Source organism: Labeo rohita, chromosome 9 (genome assembly GCF_022985175.1).
Source record: "Labeo rohita strain BAU-BD-2019 chromosome 9, IGBB_LRoh.1.0, whole genome shotgun sequence".
Taxonomy (NCBI): Eukaryota; Metazoa; Chordata; class Actinopteri; order Cypriniformes; family Cyprinidae; genus Labeo; species Labeo rohita.
In genome coordinates this window covers 4142217-4167148 of record NC_066877.1, presented here as the reverse complement: position 1 = coordinate 4167148, position 24932 = coordinate 4142217, and the positions used below count along the sequence as shown (strand labels likewise).

At 39.5% G+C, this 24932-nt stretch overlaps 1 protein-coding gene across 4 annotated transcripts in view; it reads left to right on the top strand.

Annotated features, from left to right (window-relative positions):
• The window catches only part of zmp:0000001200 (dedicator of cytokinesis protein 9), a 105564-nt gene that overhangs the window by 38869 nt on the left and 41763 nt on the right, over positions 1-24932 (top strand). For all 4 annotated transcript variants that reach the window (XM_051118900.1, XM_051118899.1, XM_051118902.1 and 1 more), the window contains exons 3-9: positions 7000-7089; positions 13802-13884; positions 15223-15292; positions 20030-20125; positions 20216-20350; positions 23474-23648; positions 23885-23937. In XM_051118900.1, coding sequence (XP_050974857.1) covers positions 7000-7089; positions 13802-13884; positions 15223-15292; positions 20030-20125; positions 20216-20350; positions 23474-23648; positions 23885-23937 — 702 coding nt within the window. The remainder of the gene's footprint in view (positions 1-6999; positions 7090-13801; positions 13885-15222; positions 15293-20029; positions 20126-20215; positions 20351-23473; positions 23649-23884; positions 23938-24932) is intronic.

Genomic DNA, 24932 nt, shown 5'->3' with positions numbered 1-24932 from the left:
ATGACACTAGGCTCTGTCCATCCTGATCTATGAGCGGCCGGCACACTGACACATTCCACAGAGATCCTGACCGGCAGAGCAGATGTTCCCGGCCTCTTCTCTCTAAGTGTCTCATGTTGTTTCTCTGGATCACCAGCTCTGATCACACTGTACAGCTGGAGTCATGGCTCTCAGAAGAAAGGTTCAAGGCTGTCATACAACAACCGAGAATAGTAAACAGCTGCCTGTCCATTACAGCTGCACATAGAGTCCATTTAATAAATATGTTGTCCACTGAAATCCTCTAGAAAACTCTGATAAAACTGTTTCTGATGACTATAGTTGTGCTACATCCAAACAGCATCACCTATTTAATAGCACAGAAATATGGGAAAGTTGGGATTCATTCATATTATTCAAGAACTAGGTGAAAGGTACCTGGATGATCTACTACTTACAGGAAGATTTTAGATTTAGTGGAGATTTTCCTATCTTATGAAGCCACACGAAAGGATTTATGAATGGCAGTCAAATGATTCAGCCGATTCTATGGGTTACATGACAGATGTAGAAAGCTCGAATTTCATTCATACTACCCAAATTCAAACTGTGAAGAACTTACTGTATTTTTTTAATGGCTCCTAAATTTAAAACCAAATGTTGTATCTACTAGATACTGTCTTTTTCAGATACTAGATACTTAAAAATAGATTTTTTAGCTGTAGAAAAACTGTAAAGTATACTGTTTACAATTAAGGTGAAAGGGCCGTTCACACAGAACATGTATTTGCGTCTAAAATCGGGAGAAAGCACCCAGGAATGGTTTTAAAAAAAAGTGCAGTTCCTCCTCCGCTCAATGGCATACTGTAAACAAAAGCTTATAATGCTTGTCTCGCCTCCGGGCTCTTCTGATTGGTTCACTGTCTTGGAACTGACATTGATGAGCAGTGTTGCGTGTAAAAGTTGAATTTTTTTTAACTTGACATGGCTTCTTAACAACGCCACACTCATGCACGAAAAGCTGCAAAGGACATGAGACACGGGAGCAATGGCCATACACCTCCATCTAGCATGCATTTATGTGGAAAATCAATGGAAAAGTGGCGCATTAGAATGAAAAAAACGCATTCTGTGTGAACAGCCCCTAAAGCTATCAAAAGTATACAGAAGTGCCCTAGGCAAGCACTCTTGGGATGATACAGCAAAATGGTCCTCAGGGTTTTTGACAGCATGATGGTTAATTAACTGGGCTGCAAAAGTGCACAAACTCATTTCCTGGTCAAGATAACCCAGGATCTGAGATCACAGTACTTCTCTATCACCAAAGCACTTAAACTGCTCCAGACTGTTTACATCCGCTTGCAATGTTTAAAGCTGGTTGGTGGTTAGTGCAACTCTACCCTGTTGTGCCTTCAAAACATTGCTTTATTTATCTGACATGTCAATTTCTGGCTCAAGCAGTGAGTTTGAGGCGGGACTGCCAGTTTGAACGAATAAGGGCAATGTTTGGGAGACCTGTTGGATATCAGTCATTTTTGCAATTCCAATTGGTGCCAGTAGTTAAAAAATTTAAAAACTATACATTTCCAAAAGTTTTTCCCAAAAAAAGCTACAGTTAAGGTCAAAAGTTTACATACACCTTGCAGAATCTGCAAAATGTTAATTATTTTACCAAAATAAGAGGGATCATACAAAATGCATGTTATTGTTTATTTAGTACTTACCTGAATAAGATATTTCAGATGATTTTTTTTTTTTCAAATGACAATTTTTGTCCCTTGTTTGTCCTGAATAGTTGAACTGCTTAAAAAATCCTTCAGGTCCCACAAATTCTTTGGTTTTTCAACTGTTCAAATGAACAACTATCAGTAAACAAAACAAAACAGCTTTTAATCATTCATGTAACTACAGAGTATTAAGAAACTATCAAGCATATATAAACTTTTGAACAGGGTAATACTAAATAATAAATTCAACTTTTATTTTCTCTTGTGGACTATATGTAAGCGTATTTTATGTCAAATATCTTATTCAGGTCAGTACTAAAAAAATAACATTAAATGCATTTTGTATGATCCCTCTTATTTTGGTAAAATAATTAACATTTTGCAGATTCTGCAAGGTTTATGTAAACAATTTGACCTCAACTGTAGTTGGCGGGTCGTCTTAATGACTAGTTAGTAAACAGGTTTAAGTTGGCTGTTTTGAGGTTCACCTGCCCTGCTCAAACTTGTTTCTTAGGGGGCATTTACATAAGACACAATATAGTGTTCAGAAACACATAGTGCACAGTGGAAAGGAACAGAATTGAGGCTACATGATTTACCATATTAAGGCCCTGTTTACGCTAGTTCCTCATCTACACTGGCGTTTTCACTGCATTTCAGATAAAATCTCCGTCCACATTACACAATTGGAAATGTATGTCACATGACCAATCATGCATGTAGAACCATAGATATGTATAGGTCAGGGTTGGGGTCAATTCAGGAATGAACTCAACAATTCCAATTCAAAGAAGGAAATGGAATTGGAATTGGAATTCAACAACAATTACAGGAAACAGAGTTGGAATTGAATTGGAATTATAGGAAGTGGAATTCCACTGAATTCCGTTTATTGCTGTTTCTGAGCATTTATTTGTGATTGCATTTAGAGACATACATTTGAACTTTATTTATGATGCTTTACAAATACCAAGTAATGTATGAAATAGAGTTGATCAAATGCAAGTAAATAAAAATGAGAACTGTACATTATGAATTAATAATTGAATGACAGTGGTGATAAGTTTCTGGATGTACTATACATTCAATATATGATTACCACATAATGTATGTCTCAACTCACAAAAAAAATGAGTCATGTTCATTCATGTATTTCATTCACTTTTTATTGCATCGAATTATCATCATTTCCTGAAATTTGGCATCGCTAAGACTGCATCTCTCAGGCCTAAATATCTCAAGTGAAATTTAGTGGAATTTATTTGATTTCAATTCTGTTTCCTGACATTCCAATTCAATTCCAATTCCATTTCCTGTCAGCTGTATGCAATTCCAATTCCAATTCCATTCCAGGAAGTGAATTGGAATTTACCATTCATTCTCAATTCAATTCATGAGTGGCCCCAACCCTGGTATAGGTAAAGTCCCTTTTATTTAGATACAATGAGCATGTTGTTGTTGCTTGCGTGGTCATTAAGGATACGCAGAGCAAATGTGGGCAGCCACACCATCGTTTTCAAAAGTCTCAGTTTTGTACCGTTTACACTGAAACACAACCCCAGAGTTTTCAAACTAAAACGGGGTCTGCAGCGTCTCAGTTTTTGAGGGTCGAAATGTGTAAAATCTGGAAGCAAATCGTTCTCGCAAATTCATTCTCAGTGACGAATAGTAATAAGTCCACATATGAATCTGGACTGTATTGTTAGTGATAGTAAAAGTTTACATTTATGATTTATTATTGATTGAGTTCATATAGAGGCCTTTTTAGTTGATAAATATTTTGGTGGGGCACTGCTTCGTCTGCTTGTTCCTCCACAGCCCATGTTTACATGTTTACCATCTTAAGGTACGTGCTGCTAATCTGCTAATCTTGTGACATCAGATGTGGCTTTTCCCTTGTGTCCCTTTGTGAGCTTGCCTTGAACCTGTGACCTCTTAGGTTACCCACCCAAGTCTGTAACCACTGCCTGAATCTTCATTAGCTCTTGAAGTTTCACTCACACACTGCTGTCCTGTTGTTGTGTGCTCATGGTATTTGGGAGTGTGTGCGTGGCTCCTTGATGACTACGGCAGTGTTCCTCTTCTTCTCACCCCCTGTGATTAGCATCTCTCCAGGAGGAAGTGAGGGCTCCAGGAAAGGAAGTTTGGGAACAGGAGGGCTCTATTGTGTGTTTTTTCTTTGGAATGCTATTAACACTATTTTCCGCTGGTTCTGAGACCCACTGACCCTGGTGACATGGAGAAACACGTTTCTTCTATATATAAACATCAAGAGCATTTGTGGTAAACAAACAATCATTTATATATTTCATCTCAGATCTCAGTGGACTTTGTTTAGGGTACATGACATATTTCAGTTGGCATGAACGAAAAAAAGTGATAATGAAATACAGTGAATTTATCTTTACCCACCAATGATTTATGGGTCAGGACTGAATATTAGTATCATTGATTTATAATTATAGTTTGGAATTTCGGTAGTTTGGTTAAACAGAATGTCATGCAGCACAGTGATTTGAAAGAGGCATTTTGCAGTCAAATTGTGTAGTTACAACACCTAGAAGCAGGAGCCAGTGGAGTCATGCAAACCAGCCAAACCTTGACCCTTTCATGCTGTTATTGGCTGAGTGGATGGCAACTATCTTTCCATAACTGAACCTGGCAGTTTGAGTCCTGTTGATCTGGCGGACGTGAGTCAGGTTGGGGAGTTTTGTTATAAAACTACGGTCGAGCTCATCCTGCTGCTTTGTTTGTCCAGTTGTATTGTTTCTCTCAACTCTCATCAGGGGGAGTTATATAGAACAAAAGTCATTATTTTCCAAGTCATACTGAAACAGAATGTGTATTTGTTTGCACAAGCAATGAAAGTGGAATAATAGTTTCAGTGTCAGAAATTCTGTGATTCTCTGATTCTTGTTGATATGTCTTGGCTAAGTAATTGGTTAAATGAGAAGTCCACTTCCAGAACAGAAATTTACAGATAATGTACTCACCCCCTTGTCATCCAAGATGTTCATGTCTTTCTTTCTTCAGTCGTAAAGAAATTATGTTTTTTTTTTTTGAGGAAAGCATTTCAGGATTTTTCTCCATATAATGGACTGGTATGGTGCCCCGAGTTTGAAGAAGGGTCTTATCTAGTGAAATGATCGGTTATTTTCATGAAAATAATACAGTTTAATACATTTTAATGCCAAGCACTGATCTTTTCTTACTCTGCCTGAACTCTGTTTTTGTTCCGGTTCATGACAGTTAGTGTATGTTGAAAAACTCCCATCTCATGTTCTCCCTCAACTACGAATTTCGTTTTACCGTTTTGTTAAGGGTGATTGATCTTCTTTGCATGTTCACTTTGCAAAGACTGGGTCAGTACTTCTGCAGCGATGTAGGATGATTTTGAAATTATTATTGAAGTTGAGGGAGAAAATACGATAAGAGTTTTTCGACATACCCTAACTGTCTTGAGCCAGAATGCACAGAGGTCAGGGAGAGCAAGACAAGACGAGCGTTTGATGTTAAAAAGTATTTAAATTGTATTTTTTTAATGAAAATAACTGATCATTTCACTAAATAAGACCCCTCGTCCTCAGCTGGGATCACTTACAACTGCATTTGTGATCGTTTGAAACCGCATTTAAAATACATTTTGGAAGTTCAAACTCAGGGCACCATACCAGTCCATTATATGGAGAAAAATCCTGAAATGTTTTCCTCAAAAAGCATAATTACTTTACGACTGAAGAAAGAATGACACAAACATCTCGGATGACAAGGGGGTGAGTACATTATCTATAAATGATTGTTCTGGAAGTGGAGTTCTCCTTTCAGATTAATTAAAGTGATGATTCACCCAAAAGTATTTGAGGCTAATTAAAGTCATAGTTTACACCTAAACATCTAAAAGGAATATGATTACGTCACATAATCCAGATGAAGTCAGTAATGTCAGGTGTTTGTGAAGCTGTGAAAAGTGAATGAACACTAGTAAACTGAAGCACTTGAAAGCAAGTTAATGAACTGAACACATTATATATGAAATATACAACATATGTGTAATATTACAACTTTTGCACAAATCTGCACAAAAATGATGTAAATGCACAAGTGAACTAGACTGCACTAGTCAGAATGTCTAACACTCTTGTGGAAATATTTTTCACATAACAACATGCCAAAACGCCATCTGGGTGACGTACTGTCCCAACACTAACCAATCAGACCTCAAGGATGCTGCCATCCCTTACCAAAAAGAAGTATACTTCAAGTTTATTTTATTAAGTATACTTAAGTAAAGTTCAAGTATATTTTAAAGTATACTTTATGTAGTAGGTATACAAATAGTGTACTAGTAGTATACTTTTAGGTGTACTATTTCAATACTCCTTGGGACTAAATTGGCCCACTTTCTAGTATATAACAGTATATTTTTAAGTATACTTTAAGTATAACAGAAGTAAACTTTAAGTGCACAACTAGCTTACATTCGTGTTTTCAGTTTGTAATGCAAGTATACTAAAAGTGAACTTATAGGTATACTTGTAGTTTACTAATTAAGTACTTTTTATGCAAGCTTTGAAGTATAGTCTCAGTAAAGTACTAGTTTACTAGTTTCATACTGCAAGTATACTCATAAGTTTGTTTAAGTAAACTTTACATCGTACTTTAAGTATACTACTATGTCCCTATTTAGGTATTAATTTGTATGTATTTTGTTTTATGAATATCTGAACATACAAAACATCAAAAGAAAGAACAGGGTATCTGCTTGTAAACAAAAACATTTTATTCTAGCTTCATGCTTCTTTTTTTTTTTTTTATGAACATTTGAATGACATTTTATTCCATAACATTACACAGTTTTACATGTACATCTATGGTTCTGATGCTGTTTTATGTCTGACGATTGTGTTAGATTACATGCGAAAGCATTTCGGTTTCTTCTTCACCTGAGTATAAATCAAGTATACTTAAATGTCACTTTAAGTATACTTCTGAGAAATATATAAAGCAAATTTCTGAGAAGTACATAAAAAGTATACTGGAAGTATACTTTCCTATTTTATAGTTTAAAAGCAGTATACTAACTGCACACTTGAATAAACTTCTTTTTCATAAGGGATAACCAACCAAGCAATAAAATACATGTTTTTAAAAGTCATGTGATCATGACCTAAGTACTCATGGCCATCCCTAATGTGTTGGTGGTTGTTGGATCAGATGTTAGATTTTGTATAGATGTGATTTATAGATTGTACAGATTTGATTGTAACAGTTTTTCTGTCCATCTTTCTTGCAGGTGTGTACAATGCCACGACAGATCCGGACGCTCTACCCCTCCATACCTCCACATGCGCTGAGAGACGCACAGAGTCTGTTTGTGCAAGAGGTACAACACACATACTGAATCCATATCTTTACTCTCACATTTATTGAGTTACATTTTACCTTCTCAGTCATACCGTGTGTGCGTGTAAGACAGAAAAGCACATCACCTATTGTTCTTTAACAGTATTTGAACATTTGACATCCTCACGCATACTTACTGCACTCTGAGGATTTCCTCTGTTGTTTATAGAGAGGACTTTGTCCGAGATTGACCTTCATTTCACGTAACACACTCACTCCTAGCTGAGAGGAGAATAGTGCTCCATTGTTCTACAGATATTCCCACTTCTTTATTAGACTCACTGCCAGATAGGTATAAACTCATGGGATACTCCTAAACTATTTCAGCACAGACACACACATGCTGATGTTACTGGCAGACACACGACTGGTCTCCAGTTTAATATATTGAACAGATGGTTTAACATTAGATTTCTAAACCTAGTGAGCTTCATCTATGTCTGCCATCTACACAGGAAAGGGACAGCTAATAAAATAGAAGAATATGGAGCTTATAATAAAACTCCTCAGTTTTATTTAGAGGCCCAAACTGAGCAAAAATACACAATTGTGTGCAGAAGCGGATATTTAAATGGCTAAAAAGTATGAAATTCTGACACATGAGGTAAATAGAAAGCAGTATAATTCTTCTCTTACAGCTTTGGACTAAAATTTTGTATCTTACTAGAGATTTTTAAGTGTATGTAAGTGTTTTTTAACATGCATCAGGTTTGTGCAAATGTTGTGCTGATGTTGTGTGTTTAATATTGAGTGGTCCTTCTGTTCCACTCCTTTTTTTAAATTTACCTTTGAGAAATGGGTTTTCCTGCCCCTGCCTTTCATCTCCTTTCCGCTCTTCCTAAAAAAATCAGATTGGACAGAGAGCAAAGGACTGAAGGAATAAATGAGATCTTTTTGAGCGCAGGGTGACTTTGCATAAAACAGCAACTCAAATATAGTAATGCTGTTGCATTTCCTTTCCTGTCAGAAAGGAGAAAAACACTTAAGGATGTGGTTGCAGTTATCACTCATGCTTCAGATCATTTAAGCTGTGGTGCTCAGGCAAATGATGCAGGTTTGACTCTGGTTTGCAATTTGTTTAGATTCCACCCTGCTTAAATAGTTTCCACTCTTCATTATTTTAATTGAGATTGACAACATGTACATTGCTAACAGTGTTGGGTGTAAGTAGTTACTAAGTAAGTAGCTACTGGTATTTAACTACTTTTCCCTTAAAAAAGTAAAGTAAGGATTACTCTTATTTTTTTCTGTAATTTAATTACAGTTGCTTCTTATGTAATTTAACTTAATAGTGTGTATAGACTAGAGTATTTATATACAATACAATAGTGGATTTAACATCAAAATTCCAACCTTAAAATGCTTTTTATGTACCCTTCTCACTTTAAATACTTTGGTGAGTTAATAAGAATATCGGTAACACTTTAGTGTCCAGTTCTCACTATTAACTTGCTGGTTATTAGCATGAATATTACTGGGATATTAGATTTTTATTATTATTTACAAAGCATGTATTTGTTACGGGGTGAATGAGACGAGAGGCGAGCGGATCCATATGCGAGCTTTTATTATATGGACGAGACAGATACATGGTCGTACAGGCAGGGTCAGAGAATGGAAAACAGGAATATCGGAGGCGAGACGAGAGAATAGTCCTTAATGACGAGCGATAATCCAAAGGCAGGCGGCTAGACAGTCCAAACGAGATAACCAGGCGGGAAAAACAAAACACAGGGAACTAGGAACTCGGGACAAGAAACTAGGAAGTGATAACACAGGGAATATAATGATATAACAAAACAACGATACAACAATCCATGAAGTGCAACTGGGGAGGACCGGGGTTTTTATAGAACGCCTGATTGGTCACGGGGGCTGACGCAATCAGAGCGGTGGAGGATGGGAGATGTAGTCCGAGATGCAAAGTAACAGTCAGAGTGTGTAGGTGAAGCGAGAGTGACATCTGGTGGTGAGTGGACAACGGGACACCAACCAGATTCGTGACATAGCCCCCCCCCCAAGGAGCGGCTTCCAGACGCTCGAAGGAAACAACAGTCCAGGGGAGCGGTGAGGTGGGAGCGAGACAGGGCGAGGGCTGGAGGACCAGGTCCATGTGGGAAGCCCAGAGATTAAAGCAGGACCGACAGAACAGGTACCCTCCAGGGCGGGGCCGGAGGCGGAGCAAGAGCCCTCCAGGGCGGAGGTGGAGCCTTCCAGGGCGGAGCAGAAGGCACAGGAGCCCTCCAGGGCGGAGCTGGAGGCGGAGCAGGAGGCGCAGGAGCCCTCCGAGGTGGAACAGGAGGCGGAGCGGTCCTCCAGGGCGGAACAGGAGGCAGAGCAGGAGGCGGAGCAGCCCTCCAGGGCGAAACAGGAATCTGCGTCATGGTCTGGGACCTGGGGAAAGCAGGGACAGAGGAGGCAGACAGAATAGGGGGAACAGGAGGCGCCGCAGCCCTCCGGGGCGGAACAGGAGGCTGCTTCATAAACTGGGACCTGGGGAGAACAGTGACAGAGGATGCAGACAGAAAAAAGGGAGAAGCAGAGAGTTTAGCGGTTAACGCCCCCTCCATAAGAGGTTCTACGGCAGACGCCGACACCTCTGGAGGCATTGGCGCAGCTTCTCCGATGGGGAAGGCCTCTGGAGCAGACTTGAGACCAGACGGGACCTCTGAAGCAGGCTTGAGATCAGAGGGGAGCTCTGGAGCAGGCTGGAGACCAGACGAGAGTTCTGCAGCAGGCTTGAGATCAGACGGGAGCTCTGGAGCAGACTGGTGATCAGTCGGGAGTTCTGGAACAGGCTTGAGATCAGACGGGACCTCCAGGGCAGACTTGAGAACAGATGTGACCTCTGGAATGTAGTGTGCGGCCCACATACTGAGGATGGTGATCGCCATCACACTGGCAGACATAATGTGACTTGACTCTGGGCGGTCAGACGTGACGTAACTTGACTCTGGGCGGTCAGACGAGACATGACTTGATTCTGGGCGGTCAGACGAGACATGACTTGATTCTGGGCGGTCAGACGAGACATGGTGAGGCTCTGGACAGATAGACGAGACGTGACAGGGCTCTGGAAGGTCAGACGAGACATGACTTGGCTCTGGAACAGCAATAATAACTTCATTTGGCTCATGAAGATCAGCTGTGGTTTGACTTGGTTCGTGGAAATTGACTGTGACTTGACTTGATTTGTGAAGATCAGTAGTGAACTGACTTGACTCTTGGAGATCAGCAATGACCTGACTTGGCTCGTGAAGATTAGTAGTGACTCTACTTGACTCTGGGACGACGGCCTTGACGTTGCTTGACGCGGGGACGACGGCCTTGACGTTGCTTGACGCGGAAGCTTGACTGGACTTGGAAGCTTGACTGGACCTGGAAGCTTGACTGGACCTGGAAGCTACAGCTGTAGCCTGACTTGACTCTGGAGCAGCGGCTGAAGTTTGACTTGGCTCTGGAATAACAGCAGCAGCTTGGCTTGGCTCATGAGGATCTGCTGTAACCTGGCTTGGCTCATGGAGATCCGCTGTAACGGGACTCGACTCCTGAACAACATGGCTTGGCTCAAGAACAACAGCTGTAACGTGACTTGACTCGTGAAGAACAGGTGTGACTTGACTTGACTCGTGGAGAACGACAGCTGTGTCTTGACTTGACTCTGGGGTAGCCGCCGCGGCATGAAGGAGCGCCATTTTAGCTGCCCATACCGTCACTAGAGGCGTGTCCAGCACATGAGTCATCATGGCCACAGGTGGCGTCCGGGTGCTGACCACAGGTTCTGGAGTGGCAGCCATATTGTGGAGTGGCTTGGAGACGGCAGCCATCTTGTGGAGGGGCTTGGAGACGGAGGCCATCCTGTGCAGTGGCTCTGGCGTGGCAGCAATCTTGTGCAGTGGCTCTGGCGTGGCAGCCATCTTGTGCAGTGGCTCTGGCGTGGCAGCCATCTTGTGCAGTGGCTCTGGCGTGGCAGCCATCTTGTGCAGGGGCTCTGGCTCAGGAAAGATGGCTGTTACTTGACTTGAGATAGGAGCGACAGCTCTGACTTGACTTAACACAGGAAAGACAGCTCTGGCTTGATTTGACTCAGGAAACACAGTTTTAACTTGACTTGCCTTAAGAGCAGTTCTGACTTGACTTGACGCAGGAACAGCAGCTGTAACTTGACTTGACTCAGGGGTGGTAGCTGTGACTTTACTCGACTCAGGAAACACAGCTGCAGCTTGACCTGACTTGAAAACTTGACTTGACTCAGGAAATACAGCTGCAACTTGACTTGACTTGGAAACTTGACTTGACTCAGGAAGGACAGCTGCAACTTGGCTTGACTTGGAAACTTGACTTGACTCGAGAAACGCAGCTGCAACCTTATATGGCTCTGATATGGCAGCTGTGACGTGACGAAGCTCTGTTTTCACCGCCATCTTGTGAACGGGCTCCGCCGTCGCCGCCATCTTGTGAGCGCATGCCGGCGCCGCCGCCATCTTGTGAACGAGCACCGCAGTCGCCGCCATTTTGTGAACGGGCTCCACTGTCGCCGCCATCTTGCCTGCGCACATCGGCGCGGCCGCCATCTTGTGCACGGGCCCTCGCGTCTCAGTTGTGTACGGAGGGGCTGGTTCACGCCGTCACAAAAAAGCTCAATTACTATACAGTCCGGGAGAGTGGAGTAGTTAGCAATGGAAATAAACTCACGGGTATATTGTTCGAGTGTGTGTGATCGCTGGTTGATTCTGCAGAGAGTTATGTCTGTGTCCGTATCGGCTGATTGTCCAGGGGTGAAGCTGCTGGATCCTGTAGTGATGGATTGTTCTGTTACGGGGTGAATGAGACGAGAGGCGAGCGGATCCATATGCGAGCTTTTATTATATGGACGAGACAGATACATGGTCGTACAGGCAGGGTCAGAGAATGGAAAACAGGAATATCGGAGGCGAGACGAGAGAATAGTCCTTAATGACGAGCGATAATCCAAAGGCAGGCGGCTAGACAGTCCAAACGAGATAACCAGGCGGGAAAAACAAAACACAGGGAACTAGGAACTCGGGACAAGAAACTAGGAAGCGATAACACAAGGAATATAACGATATAACAAAACAACGATACAACAATCCATGAAGTGCAACTGGGGAGGACCGGGGTTTTTGTAGAACGCCTGATTGGTCACGGGGGCTGACGCAATCAGAGCGGTGGAGGATGAGAGATGCAGTCCGAGATGCAAAGTAACAGTCAGAGTGTGTCGGTGAAGCGAGAGTGACATCTGGTGGTGAGTGGACAACGGGACACCAACCAGATTCGTGACAGTATTAATGTCTTATTCTGCAAGACCTTATTCTAAATTCTTAATCCTACCCAATTCTTAAACTTAAAGGAGAAGTCCACTTCCAGAACAACAATTTACAAATAATTTACTCACTCCCTTGTCATCCAAGATGTTCATGTCTTTCTTTCTTCAGTCGTAAAGAAATTAAGTTTTTTGAGGAAAACATTTCAGCATTTTTCTTCATGTAATGGACTGATATGGTGCCCCGATTTTGAACCTCCAAAATGCAGTTTAAATGCGGCTTCAAACAATCACAAATGCGGTTGTAAACGATCCCAGTAATTTTTCAGTAATTCTCATTTAAAACATACAATTTAAATACTTTTTAATGCCAAATGCTCGTCTTGTCTGACTCTGCCTGGACTGTTTTTTTCTGGATCATGACAGTTAGGGTAAGTCGAAAAACTCCCATCTCATGTTCTCCCTCAACTTCAAAATCGTCCTATATGGCTGTTTTACATCTTGGATGACAAGGGGGTGAGTAAATTATATGTGCATCTTTGTTTTGGAAGTGGACTTCTCCTTTAACAACTAAGCATTCATATGCAGTAATTAGAAGTATATTGAGGCGGAAGTCATAGTTAATAGTGAGAATTGGACCCTAATCTGAAGTGTGACCAGAATAATTTAGGTTATCTATTATTTATTAGAAAGAATTAAAAGAACCATTTCATGTCTAGCGTTGTATCATTAACTTGTCGTGATTAATACAGGATTTTGAAAGTATTAGTAATAAGTAATTAAATACTTTTTGGAGAGAGTAATTTGGACAGTAGTCCAATCACACCTTTGAATATATGTATATGTGCAAAAATCATTAGCATTAATACTGTATTAAAGTATTTATTATTATTTTACATAGTTTTTTGGTTTTTTTTGCATAGAATTAAGTCAGCGTTTACACACTGACTCCTAATTGTATTTTTAATGACAGTAGAGAGAAGGGACAGGACATCATGGCATGTTGCAAGTCAGAATTGAACCTATGTCTCCCACTTAAGCACCACAGCTTAGCCTGCCAGGACTGCTAGCTGGTATTTCTCAGATTCAGTTCACTTTAGCTTTCAAATTCATCAAGTCTTTTTAAAAAAGAGAGTTTGTGTGAACAATCATAATTGGAGTGGTATATGCCAAAGGTTGCTGTGCTGCCCAGAAAGCAGTTGGGGGTTCAGTGCCTTGCTCAAGGGTCTCACCTCAGTCATGGTATTTAGGGTGAAAGAGAGCACTGGTAATTCACTCCCCCAACCTACAATCCCTGCCGGTACTGAGACTCAAACCCGAGACCTTTGGGTTACAAGTCCAACTCTCTAACAGTAAGGCCATGACTGCCCCGTAATGATGTTAATGCTATTGTGTTTTGTTCTTACAGTGCATCAAGTCTTACATCTCTGAGTGGCATGTTGTCAACTACAAATATGAGGATTATTCCGGTGACTTCCGTCAGCTTCCCAAGTAAGAGCCTCAAATAGACCGAAACATGTTACAGCCTGTGTAACTGATTATAGCTGTAGGGACAGAGGACTGCAGGGTATCAATGTTACAATGTCCTCCTAGGCTGCTCTGTGTGTTTGTACTGGTATTCACTACGTTTTGGGGACCAAATGTCCCTGCAAATATATATATTTTGACCTTGTGGGGACATTTTTTAGGTCCCTATGAAGAAACAAGCTTATGAATCATACAGAATGAAGTGTTTTTAAAAAATCTAAAAATGCAGAAAGTCTTGTGTAAGGAGTAGGGTTAAGGTAAAGGGACAGAAAATGCAGTTTTTGCACCATTATGCTTATAAAATGTCCTCATAATGACACGAATACCAGTGTGTGTGTGTGTTTGTGTGATTGTCAGCTCTTGGAAAGATGTTTGTGTTGGCGAGAACAGGAAATGTGTTTTGCTGGGTAACAATAGAGCAGAGGAACAGTGAGTGAGGTCATCAGCTCCACGTCGCCACATACACACATACAGAGGCTTTAACTCTTTAAATGGCCATCTGTTTTTTCATCTTTTAATGAGACAACGTGGAGCAGGATGAGACTGCAGCCAAGATCTGATTATCTGGAAAAAGAAACATAAAAACTTTCATTAAAAAGTCATTACCAATCATTATATAAAGCTGAACAGCTGAACTACTGATTATGTAGACATGAATATAATTGAAATATATTCCAAACAAACAAATTAAGATAAATATATCACAATTATACATTATATACATTTTTTTTTCTTGTAGCTCCTATTAATTTTTGTATGTAATTTTTATATGGACGCTACTGTTCAAAAGGTTTTGGTCTGCAAGATTTTTGATTAAAAAATACAGTAAAAACAGTAGCATTGTGAACTATTCTTGTAATTTTATTGTAAATAAATTAATTACAGTAAATTAACTGATTATTGCTGTGATGCAAAGATGTATTTTCAGCATCATTACTCCAGTCTTCAGTCACATGATCCTTCAGAAATCATTCTGATATGATGATTTGCTGCTCAAGACTTTTTTTTAATATCAGTGTTAAAAACAGTTATGCTGGTTAATATTTTTGTAAAAAACATGATCATTTCTCAGAATTCTTTGATTAACAAAAAAGTTCTAAAGAACAGCATTTATTTGAAATAAAAATATTTTATGACATTTTAAATGTCTTTATTGTTAACTTTGAGCAATTTAATGAATCCTTGCTGAATTAAAGTATTAATTTCTTTAAAAACTACTTCTCCAAACTTTTAAACGATAGTGTAAGTGCTTTTTTCCCTGTGTGTATCTAAGTGTTCATTTCTGTTTGTTTTTGTACACAGCAAAGTATCCAGACCTGATAATTTAGCCCAGCATGTTTTTGAGGTGGATGAAGATGTGGATAAAGATGAGGTAAATCAAATGCACGCACAAAAACACCTTTCAGCATTGTGACCCTCTTGTTAAACTCTGAAACTGTAGTCAGTCTTAAAGGAGAAGTCCACTTCCAGAACAACAATTTACAAATAATTTACTCACCCCCTTGTCATCCAAGATGTTCATGTCTTTCTGTCTTCAGCCGTAAAGAAATTATGGTTTTTGAGGTGCCCCAATTTTGAACTTCCAAAATGTAGTTTAAATGCAGCTTCAAAGGGCTCTAAACGATCCCAGCCGAGGAAGAATGGTCTTATCTAGCGAAACGATCGGTCATTTAAAAAAAAAAAAAAAAAACATTTGTATACTTTTTAAGCACAAAAGCTTGTGTAGCACAGGCTCTGGGATGCACGTTCACGATGCTATGAATTAGTAATGGGTCATTCTTGAACGATTTGTTCATTTTGAACGAATCTTTAATGTGACTCGGGAAGAACGAGTCGTCTCAGGGAGTGATTCGTTCGGTCGAGCATTCGCAACATCCTATTAGGTTCTGTACTGGAATTAGTTCACCTGTTTCAGATCTTCGGGTTTTTAGAGTTGTTCGTTCAACTTATGGGGCTGTCACGTGATGAACGAACGACTCAAACCCGAAAATTTGTCAGACAAGAGGTGAGGTGAGCTAATCATAGACTAAAGACCCAGGTAAACAATAAATTAATCTTTTCTGTTTCTTATAGCATTGTAGTTTTGTCTTGTTTGATCAACGTGATCAACGTTTGTGTAAGCAGTAGATGACGAAAAACTCAATCTTATATTCTCCTACAACTTCAGAATCGTCCGACATCGTTGTACCTTTTTGTTTGTAAACAGCGTTTGACTTACTTGCACTTTCTTAGTCTTTGTGCGTTCGCTTTGTAAACACTTGGTCTGTAGTTCCCCCTACGTTCGGCGTGACCTTTCGATCTGATTCAATAGTACGTGAACGCGCATCCGAGAGCCTGTGCTACACGAGCTTTTGTGCTTAAAAAGTATACAAGTTTTATTTTCCAAAAAAAAAATGACCGATTGTTTCGCTAGATAAGACCCTTCTTCCTCGGCTGGGATCTTTTAGAGCCCTTTGAAGCTGCATTTAAACTACATTTTGGAAGTTTAAAATGGGGGCACCAATCAAGTCCATTATATGAAGAAAAATCCTGAAAAGCTTTCCTCAAAAGCCATAATTTCTTTACGACTGAAGACAGAAAGACATGAACATCTTGGATGACAAGGGGGTGAGTCAATTATTTGTAAATTGTTGTTCTGGAAGTGGACTTCTCCTTTAAGTGATGTTTTCCCTCTCTAATAAATCCTACGGGATTGTGTGTGACATGCTGTAAAGCTCCGCTTGAAGAATTCTGCTATGCACCACTTTAACAAAAATCCCACCCTGCAGCCAATTTCATTGGTTAAGCTTAGCATTAAGGTTTAGGATTGATTGTAGCATTGTGTAGGTACAGTAATCAGCACTGTGATCAACACTGTGACTTACGAAATTTTTAGCTTTGGTTAAGAAGTGGAGTTGGCGCTGATCTGGTTTGGGAAACAAAAACACAAAAGTGTGTACTTTAATAGTAGGCTCATAGTTTTGAGTATGAGTAAGCCAGTATGCCAGTACTAGGACACACTGTACTACACTTTCTAAAATTTTATCTTGATTGCACAGACCCCTTAGTCTTGTGATGAAATACTTGCCATTTTTGTACAACTCAGAAAGTTGTCATTCATCCAAAACTCCTTTTATTGCGCAAGGAATAGTAGGCATCACTTCAAAACACATTCACAGATGCACACAGTAAGTAAATAATATGCCATTTGGCCCTTTCAACATGCTATGATATGAAATGCACTAATACTAATGTCAGATAATTAGGATAATATGTGAACTGAACTGAAGCCCCCAGAATGGACATAGCCAAAACCAACGACCTGAGATTAGCCCTTCTGCCTTACCCTTCCCAGAATTCTTCTTTCCATAAAAGCTGCCCACGTACTTAATTCTACTAATCTGCTTCCCACTCGAGATTGAGTCACATTTTCTATTTTAACCCAAATGTGTGCAGTACGATAGACTGACATGTAACACAGGTCGTAGGTTTGAGGAATGTAGTATAATTATGCAGAGTTTTGGCCTGTACTGTGAACCATAAATAACTCTCAGTCCAGGTAGACTCATTTGTCTAATTTGGTTGCTGATTGAAATCTTGTATTAATAGAGTGTTTGTGTGATAGTGAGTGTGTTTTGGCATCACAGTAAACGCATAGCCAATCACTGATGGCTGTCCTTTGGCACAGCCAAGAATAACAGCTTGCCACATCGAGATTTTAGATCACAGCCTATCAGAATCATTCAGGCTGATTATATGAACGTTAACATTTATTAGTGATGCTTGCTGAGCTGAGCATCACTGCTGCTAGTGCTCATATTTAAACTAATGTAAACAAATCTTTTATCATGTACAGTTGAGGTCAAAAGTTTACATTCACTTTGCAGAATCTGCAAAATGTTAATTTACAAAAATAAGAGGGGTCATACAAAATGCATGCCATTTTTTATTTAGTACTGACCTGAATAAGATATTTCACCATAAAAGATGTTAACATATAGTCCACAAGATAAAATAATAGTTGATAGAAAAAGAACAAATTGAAATTTATAAAAATGACCCCATTCAAAAGTTTACATACGCTTGATTCTTAATACTGTGTTGTTACCTGAATGATCCACAGCTGTGTTTTTTTTTTTTTTGTTTGTTTTTTTTGTTTAGTGATAGTTGTTCATGAGTCCCTTGTTTGTCCTGAACAGTTAAACTGCCTGCTATTCTTCAGAAAAATCTTTCAGGTCCCACAAATTCTGTGCTTTTTCAATATTTTTGAGTATTTGAACCCTTTCCAACAATGACTATGACTTTGAGATTCATCTTTTCACAATGAGGACAACTGAGGGACTCATATGCATGCATATTTTATTTAGTACTGCCCTTCAGAAGCTACAGAAGATATTCAAATTCAAAACGTTTTCACCCCCCCGGCTCTTAATGCATCATGTTTACTTTCTGAAGCATCAGTGATTGTTTGAACCTTCTGTAATAGTTGCATATGAGTCCCTCAGTTGTCCTCAGTGTAAAAAAATGGCTCTCAAAATCATACAGTCATTGTTGGAAAGATCACGCAAATACACAAAACTGCTGAAAAACCAAAGAATTGTGGGACCAGAAGGATTTTTCTGAAGAACAGCAGGCAGTTTAACTATTCTGGAAAAAACAAGGTACTTATGAACAACTATCACTAAAAAAAAAAAATAAAAACATACACACACACACAGCTGCAGATCATTCAGGTAACAACACAGTATTAAGAATCAAGCGTATGTAAACTTTTGAACGGGGTCATTTTTATAAATTCAACTATTATTTTCTTTTGTGGACTATAGGTAAACGTCTTTTATGTGAAAGATCTTTTTCAGGTCAGTACTCAGTACAAAATAACATGCATTTTGTATGATCCCTTTTGTAATAATTAATATTTTGCAGATTCCACAAGTTGTATGTAAACTTTTGACTTCAACTGTAAGTATTAAATCATTTGCAAGTTTGCGTGAATGATAAAAATCATGGTAAATAAAATGTCACACAGACTTATATTGAAGGAAAAACCCAACCAATATATAGAGACAGGGTAGAGTTGCACCTAGTTCGTACCTGTAAGTTATTACTTTCATAGCATTTCAACATAACTTCTACTCATGTACTTGAAGGCTGCAGTTGGATGACTAAAGGTAAACTTCAATTTAACTCTTGCACAGGCAAACACTGCTCACATTTTCTTCAAAAGATATAAAACTGTAGATTTATTGACTAAAGTCTCTTTGTTAAAACAGCCTTCTGAGAATTCACAGTACTCTGGACTGTCCAAGACTGTACAGTCATTCTGACTGGGTTTTGATATCTGCTGACTGGAAAGCTCAGATAGGGTGTGTTTGTTAAGAGAACGCAGCTCTGTGAGGTCTATGAAGCATCCAGACTCCCTCTGCCCACCCACACAATCACAGCGCAACCATTTCATCTATTAAACGCTGTTGTGTGTGGTTTGTTTGTGTCTGCAGAGTGTCAAGAGTAAAGCGATAATGAGCGTTTAACTGGTGATTCAGAGACAAACCAACCTATTGTACTACAGTTTAACCTTCTATTGTTCGTGAAGGGTCTTTGAGGTCCCTATTCTCCCTATCTAGGCCTTATATAGCCTCTCACAAAAGACCAGTTTACACCAGCATGCTGGTCTAGGCTAGTTGGTGCTGGTCTAGCCAGTGGACCAGTATAGCAATATTGTCAGCAGCAAAACTGTGTGCTTGTATGGTTTTTATGATGAAATTGCCTCAGTTCATTATTGTGATCGCAAAATCCTAGAAGGATTTGGTAAAGTTAAAAGATGTCATGAAGACCTCGACTACATCTTTCTTCTGTTACTTTAGGGGAGAGATGATGCAGAATGATCAACATTGTGTCCTTTACAGGTCTTCAGATACTGTATTGATGTTCATGTGAGTGTTTAGAGAAAGGAATGGTGTTATCAGAGGTTCTGTAGCATTCAGGTTTATCTGCGGTTCTGTTCAGTTGTGTGTCTGAATTCTTTGCTTTTTTCCTTATTTGACTCCCACTTTGTTCTACTGCAGGATCAAACAGACAAACCTTGGACTGTCATCACAAAACTACATTTTGTTTGTGTGTGTGTGTACAGGACACGGCCTCTCTGGGCTCTCAGAAGGGTGGTCTCATTAAACAGGGCTGGCTACACAAGGGCAACATGAACAGCGCCATCAGCGTCACCATGAGGGTGAGAGTCTTCATTCCAGAGGAGATTTGTTATGTCTATGCAAGTGTTTGTTTTTCATGTCTCATTTACACTCTTCTTTTTTCCTCGCAGTCTTTCAAAAGAAGGTATTTCCACCTGACACAGCTGGGCGATGGGTCGTATAATCTCAACTTCTACAAGGATGAGAAGATCAACAAAGAACCCAAAGGAACCATCTTCCTGGACTCATGTATGGGAGTGGTGCAGGTGCTGTATTGTTCACAACACAAACATCCTTACATCTTGTTCAGAAATCATCATGGTATTGATTCAAGTTTCAATAGAAAATATATTTAAGTATTTTAGTTTACTATAAATGCTTTCCAGTACATTAACTTTAACCGTATTTCAAAGACAATAGAAGTTATTACAAAATTGCATATAAAGACGAACTGCATTTAATATAAATTTAAACTAAAATACATGTTCATATAATTGCAATTTCAATATCATGCATTTAAATGTCTGAAAACATTACGTTCAGTGCACACTTACAGTAAGTATATTGTTTCCAAGTGCTGAGCATGATGGGAAGGCAAAGAAAGGAGAGTGTAAGGGATGAAATGGCTCTCCTCCCTGTGTTTTGATAATTGATAAGCATTCTCCCTGGGAGTGAATTTTCCACATACATTCCCAAAATACAGCGCTACACCCACGCCGGCCCCCCAGGCTATTTTTGTGTGGAATTTTCTGGAACCTGTGGCCGTAATCACTCATAGGTATGGTCAGCTAACCAGCGTCACACCCTACATGCTTTGCTTTGTCATTATCTGTAATTAGTGTCCGTTTAATTAGCCCTCTTCCTCTGACCTCTGACACACCCCTCACCTCCTCACCCCCCATATACCTCAACAGAGCATTGGCTTTTACTACTGACCAAGGCTGTTAGAGTTAATTCAAGCTAAAACCATCAAAAACATCATTGCTGGAAATAAAATAGATGTTAGCTTTTCAGTCATTTTCAGCTTCTTGAAACAGAGAGAGGAATGAGGAAAAAATAGGCCGCTTTCTGAAATACAAATGGGATAACAGAATGATTTTACATTGATTATTGAAACATAAGTTTGGCTGAAACTTTTAGAGATTTCAGTTTTCGCAGTCTGGAACCTGATGAACTGACTTAAACAGACTTTGACTGACAGCATTTCTGCTCATCTCATTAAACCTCATTAAACCTTTCCAGGGCTGCGTTTCCCAAAAGCATTATAAGTAAGATGTCGAAACCAGTGGTCCAATGGTCTGTAGGATCTAGTTTTTGTAGCTTTGCTTTTGGGAAATGCAGTATATAACATTAAAATAAAATATAAAATTCATAACATTTTCAAGTATGTAACCACACATGTGTTCTACTGACTTTAAGCTCATTTTAATTTAAAGGAGGCATATCATAAAAAATATGACTTTTTCCATGTTTAAGTGCTATAAACGGGTCCCGGTGCATCTACCAACCCAGAAAATGTGAAAAAGGTCAACCCAGTAACTTTGTTTCGGTAAGCCTTTTTCTGCAAGCATGAGAAAAAACGAGACACTCAGATTTTGCTCCCCTGATGATGTACTGCCCCTTAAACTGCACGTTTTCACCCGTGGTGGCGCCATTTTGTGCAATAATGCTGTACCAGTTCTAACGCCGTGGCAAAAGTTCAAGCATAGCATGCTAACTGTTCTGTCTTTGGCTGCACAGATGAGCACACAGCACTATTTAGAGTCCCAGCCTTAGAGGAGACAAGAGAGCAGTGGATTTATTGATTTATTTACTGTATATTACACTGCTGCTACACAGATCTAATATAAACATTCATTTTCCAGCTGTTTACCTTCACAGACATAATCGAGTGTTTTTGTAACTTTTTAGCAGAAACTTTTGTGTATTTGACAGTTTAAGCGCAATAAGACATGAAAGAGAACTTAGTTTAGTACTCACATGCTGTGTGACAGCCGCTTTCTGTGCGTGCTTCAGATGTGTGCACTCAGAAAAACATATATCAGAAGTTTAAACTAATATTGCTTTAAAACCAGGGTTAATTTTCATAGCAAATTTTGTTTTAGTCTTAGTCATAGTTTAGTTTTAGTCGATAAATCTACAGTAGATTTAGTCGGCTACAATCTAACGGGTTTAGTTACAGTGTAGTGCACAGTGTAGTAATGTGCTTATGTCCCACCGGATGGATCTATGATACAGGTCACGTGTACGCATCTATCCACGCAGCGGATTCGTTCTGAATGAATCTGAATGAATCTCCCTAACATTTTCGTCTCGATTTTATTCATTGATAAAAATGTCAGTAGATTTTCTTCATAGTTTTTGTCATTTAAAGAGTTTTCATCAGTGAAAAAAAATGTTGTTGACGAAAATTATTTGTCAGCGTTATTAACACCTTTTAAAACGCATGATTTCAGCGTGATAGACATGATAATCAAAACCAAACAGATGTTTTTTTGGCAGAGTATCTGACGTACGAGCTGTAAAGGCACAGCCCTATTCTGGAAAATAGGGCTTGCTTTCACTCAAAATAGGTGTTTTCAAAATTATATTATAAATGATCTGTGGGGTTTTTAGAGCTGAAACTTCACAGACACATTCTTATTGCAAAAAGGGTCATAATATGTCACCTTTTAAAAACGCATTATTTTACAGTAGGTGCTATATTTTTATTTTACTGTTTTACTCATTAGATCATTTTATGATAATAGGAATAAGATGATTTACAAAACAACTTTTGTTTAATATGCCTAATTGTCATGAAAATACCTTCTTTTGATTTTAAATTCTTTTGATTTTGGAACCCAAATATGATTTCATACAATTCATTGATTGATGTCCCTGTCAGAGTAGCAGTAAAGGAGTGACTGGTTTTGATCTGATCTCAGCGCATTCTTTTTGGCTAAAACACACAGTTCTGCCAGCTGAGCAAGCAGCCGTGAGGAGCATCACAGACTCTGATGGAGGAGAAATCCCCGACTGCTGAGGGGTCAAAAGTTGGATTCCTGCATTTCTCTCTGGTTGTCTCTGCCTGACCAAATGCTCTTATGTTTTTAAACCCATCCCTTTAAAGACACTTAACCTCTCTGTAAGAACTGCCCTGGGCAGGGTTGGGAATCTGTCGTCCTCCGTATGGAAATAAGCTCACTTTTTTTCCCAGGCTTCTGGGAAGGTTCTGCAAGATCATATGATTTGAATTGATCAAATAATAATCCCAATCGTGCTAATGTGCAAAAAAAACTTGCAATGGTTTTTACAGTTAAAAAAAAAGAGAATCATCATGTGAGTTAATTTTGAACTCTTTTATATGTAATAAATTAGGTTCCTTGCCTTTTTTTCTTTGTGTACAGAACAATCGTGTGCGGAGGTTTGCGTTTGAGCTGAAGATGCAGGATAAGAGTGCATATGTTCTCGCTGCAGACTCTGAGAGCGAGATGGACGAATGGATCAGCACCCTCAACAAAATCCTCAACAGCAGCTTTGAGCTCGCCATGCAGGACAAGAGGAACGGAGACTTACACGATGGTGTGTGTGTGTGGGTGTGCGCGCATCCAGATGATCAAGAGCCCTTAGTCATCTGTTCATTTTAGACACATTTAGATGCACATTCCTGAAGCAAACACACACACACTAACCACACTGACCTCCACAGATGGGAGTGACTGTATACACAATGACAAAGAGACATGACTATGTCTCTGGGAGAGTTACTGTGGTAAATGTGTGGTGTAATGACTTTCTCCTGTTTGTTCCTGTTTTAGATGATGAACAGGCAAAAAGCGATCACTCCTCTAGTAGTATGGACAGTTTTCAGGTAGGTTTCACTTGTCTGAAATCATGATTGACCATTGAGTGTGCAGAGACACTGGACATTTGCAGTGACTGAACACAGAAATCATCACACTACTGCTGAGTTTGAGGGGATTTTTTGTTTTTGTGTGTGTACAGTTGGTCTGTAGCTAGACTTTTGGCTGTCATTTTAAAGTCACTTGGCAGCTTATTCTGGCCCAGAACAACTGACAGAGACTGGAAGGGCTGTGCGATGGGCATTTAAAATACCCATATACTTTTGTCAATTTCAACAACCAGTTCTTAAAGCCAACATTTACTATTGGTCTGCGATTTTTTTTTTTTTTTTTTACAAGCAAATTTCATTTACTTCAGTAGGAGTTTTTGAGATTGGGAGATTCATGCAAGGGCCAATAAAATTTTCCATGCAGATTTCTCACAAGTTCATGTTGATCATGTCAATTTGATGCACTGAGCAACTGTTTGGTTAGCTGTGATTTACACATCGCTGCACTGTTTACAATTGAAAATAGACTGTTTTCACCTGTGTTTTGCAAATGTGAGCACACCTTAAAGGGGTCATTGGATGCATAAGTTAGTAAGTAAGTTAGACAAGAATATCTCAGATTGAGCGATTGAGGTGTTGTGTTGCAGGATGTAATAATGAACATAGCGGTTGTCATTTACTCCCGACATCTGAGCCGCTGAAGAAGCAGTGGATTACGTTTGTTTGTGAAGGGAATGCGCCTCCCGATCTACATATATCCATCTATGTTTGCGCAAATCATTTGTGATCCAGCTTCACTTACAGCAGAAGTAATTATAAGGGTTTTTTTTTAATGAATCTTTGTGATCGCCTTTCCTAATAACGGGCTAGTTAGCAAGTTTAGTGGCTAAATGCAGCTAAAATAAACAGGCTCGTCACTCCACAGAGAGAAGAGAGGGCGGGGCGAGCAGAGCTCATTAACATTTAAAGCAGCCTCGACCAGAATGAGATGATTTTTGCAGAGCTCATTTTGA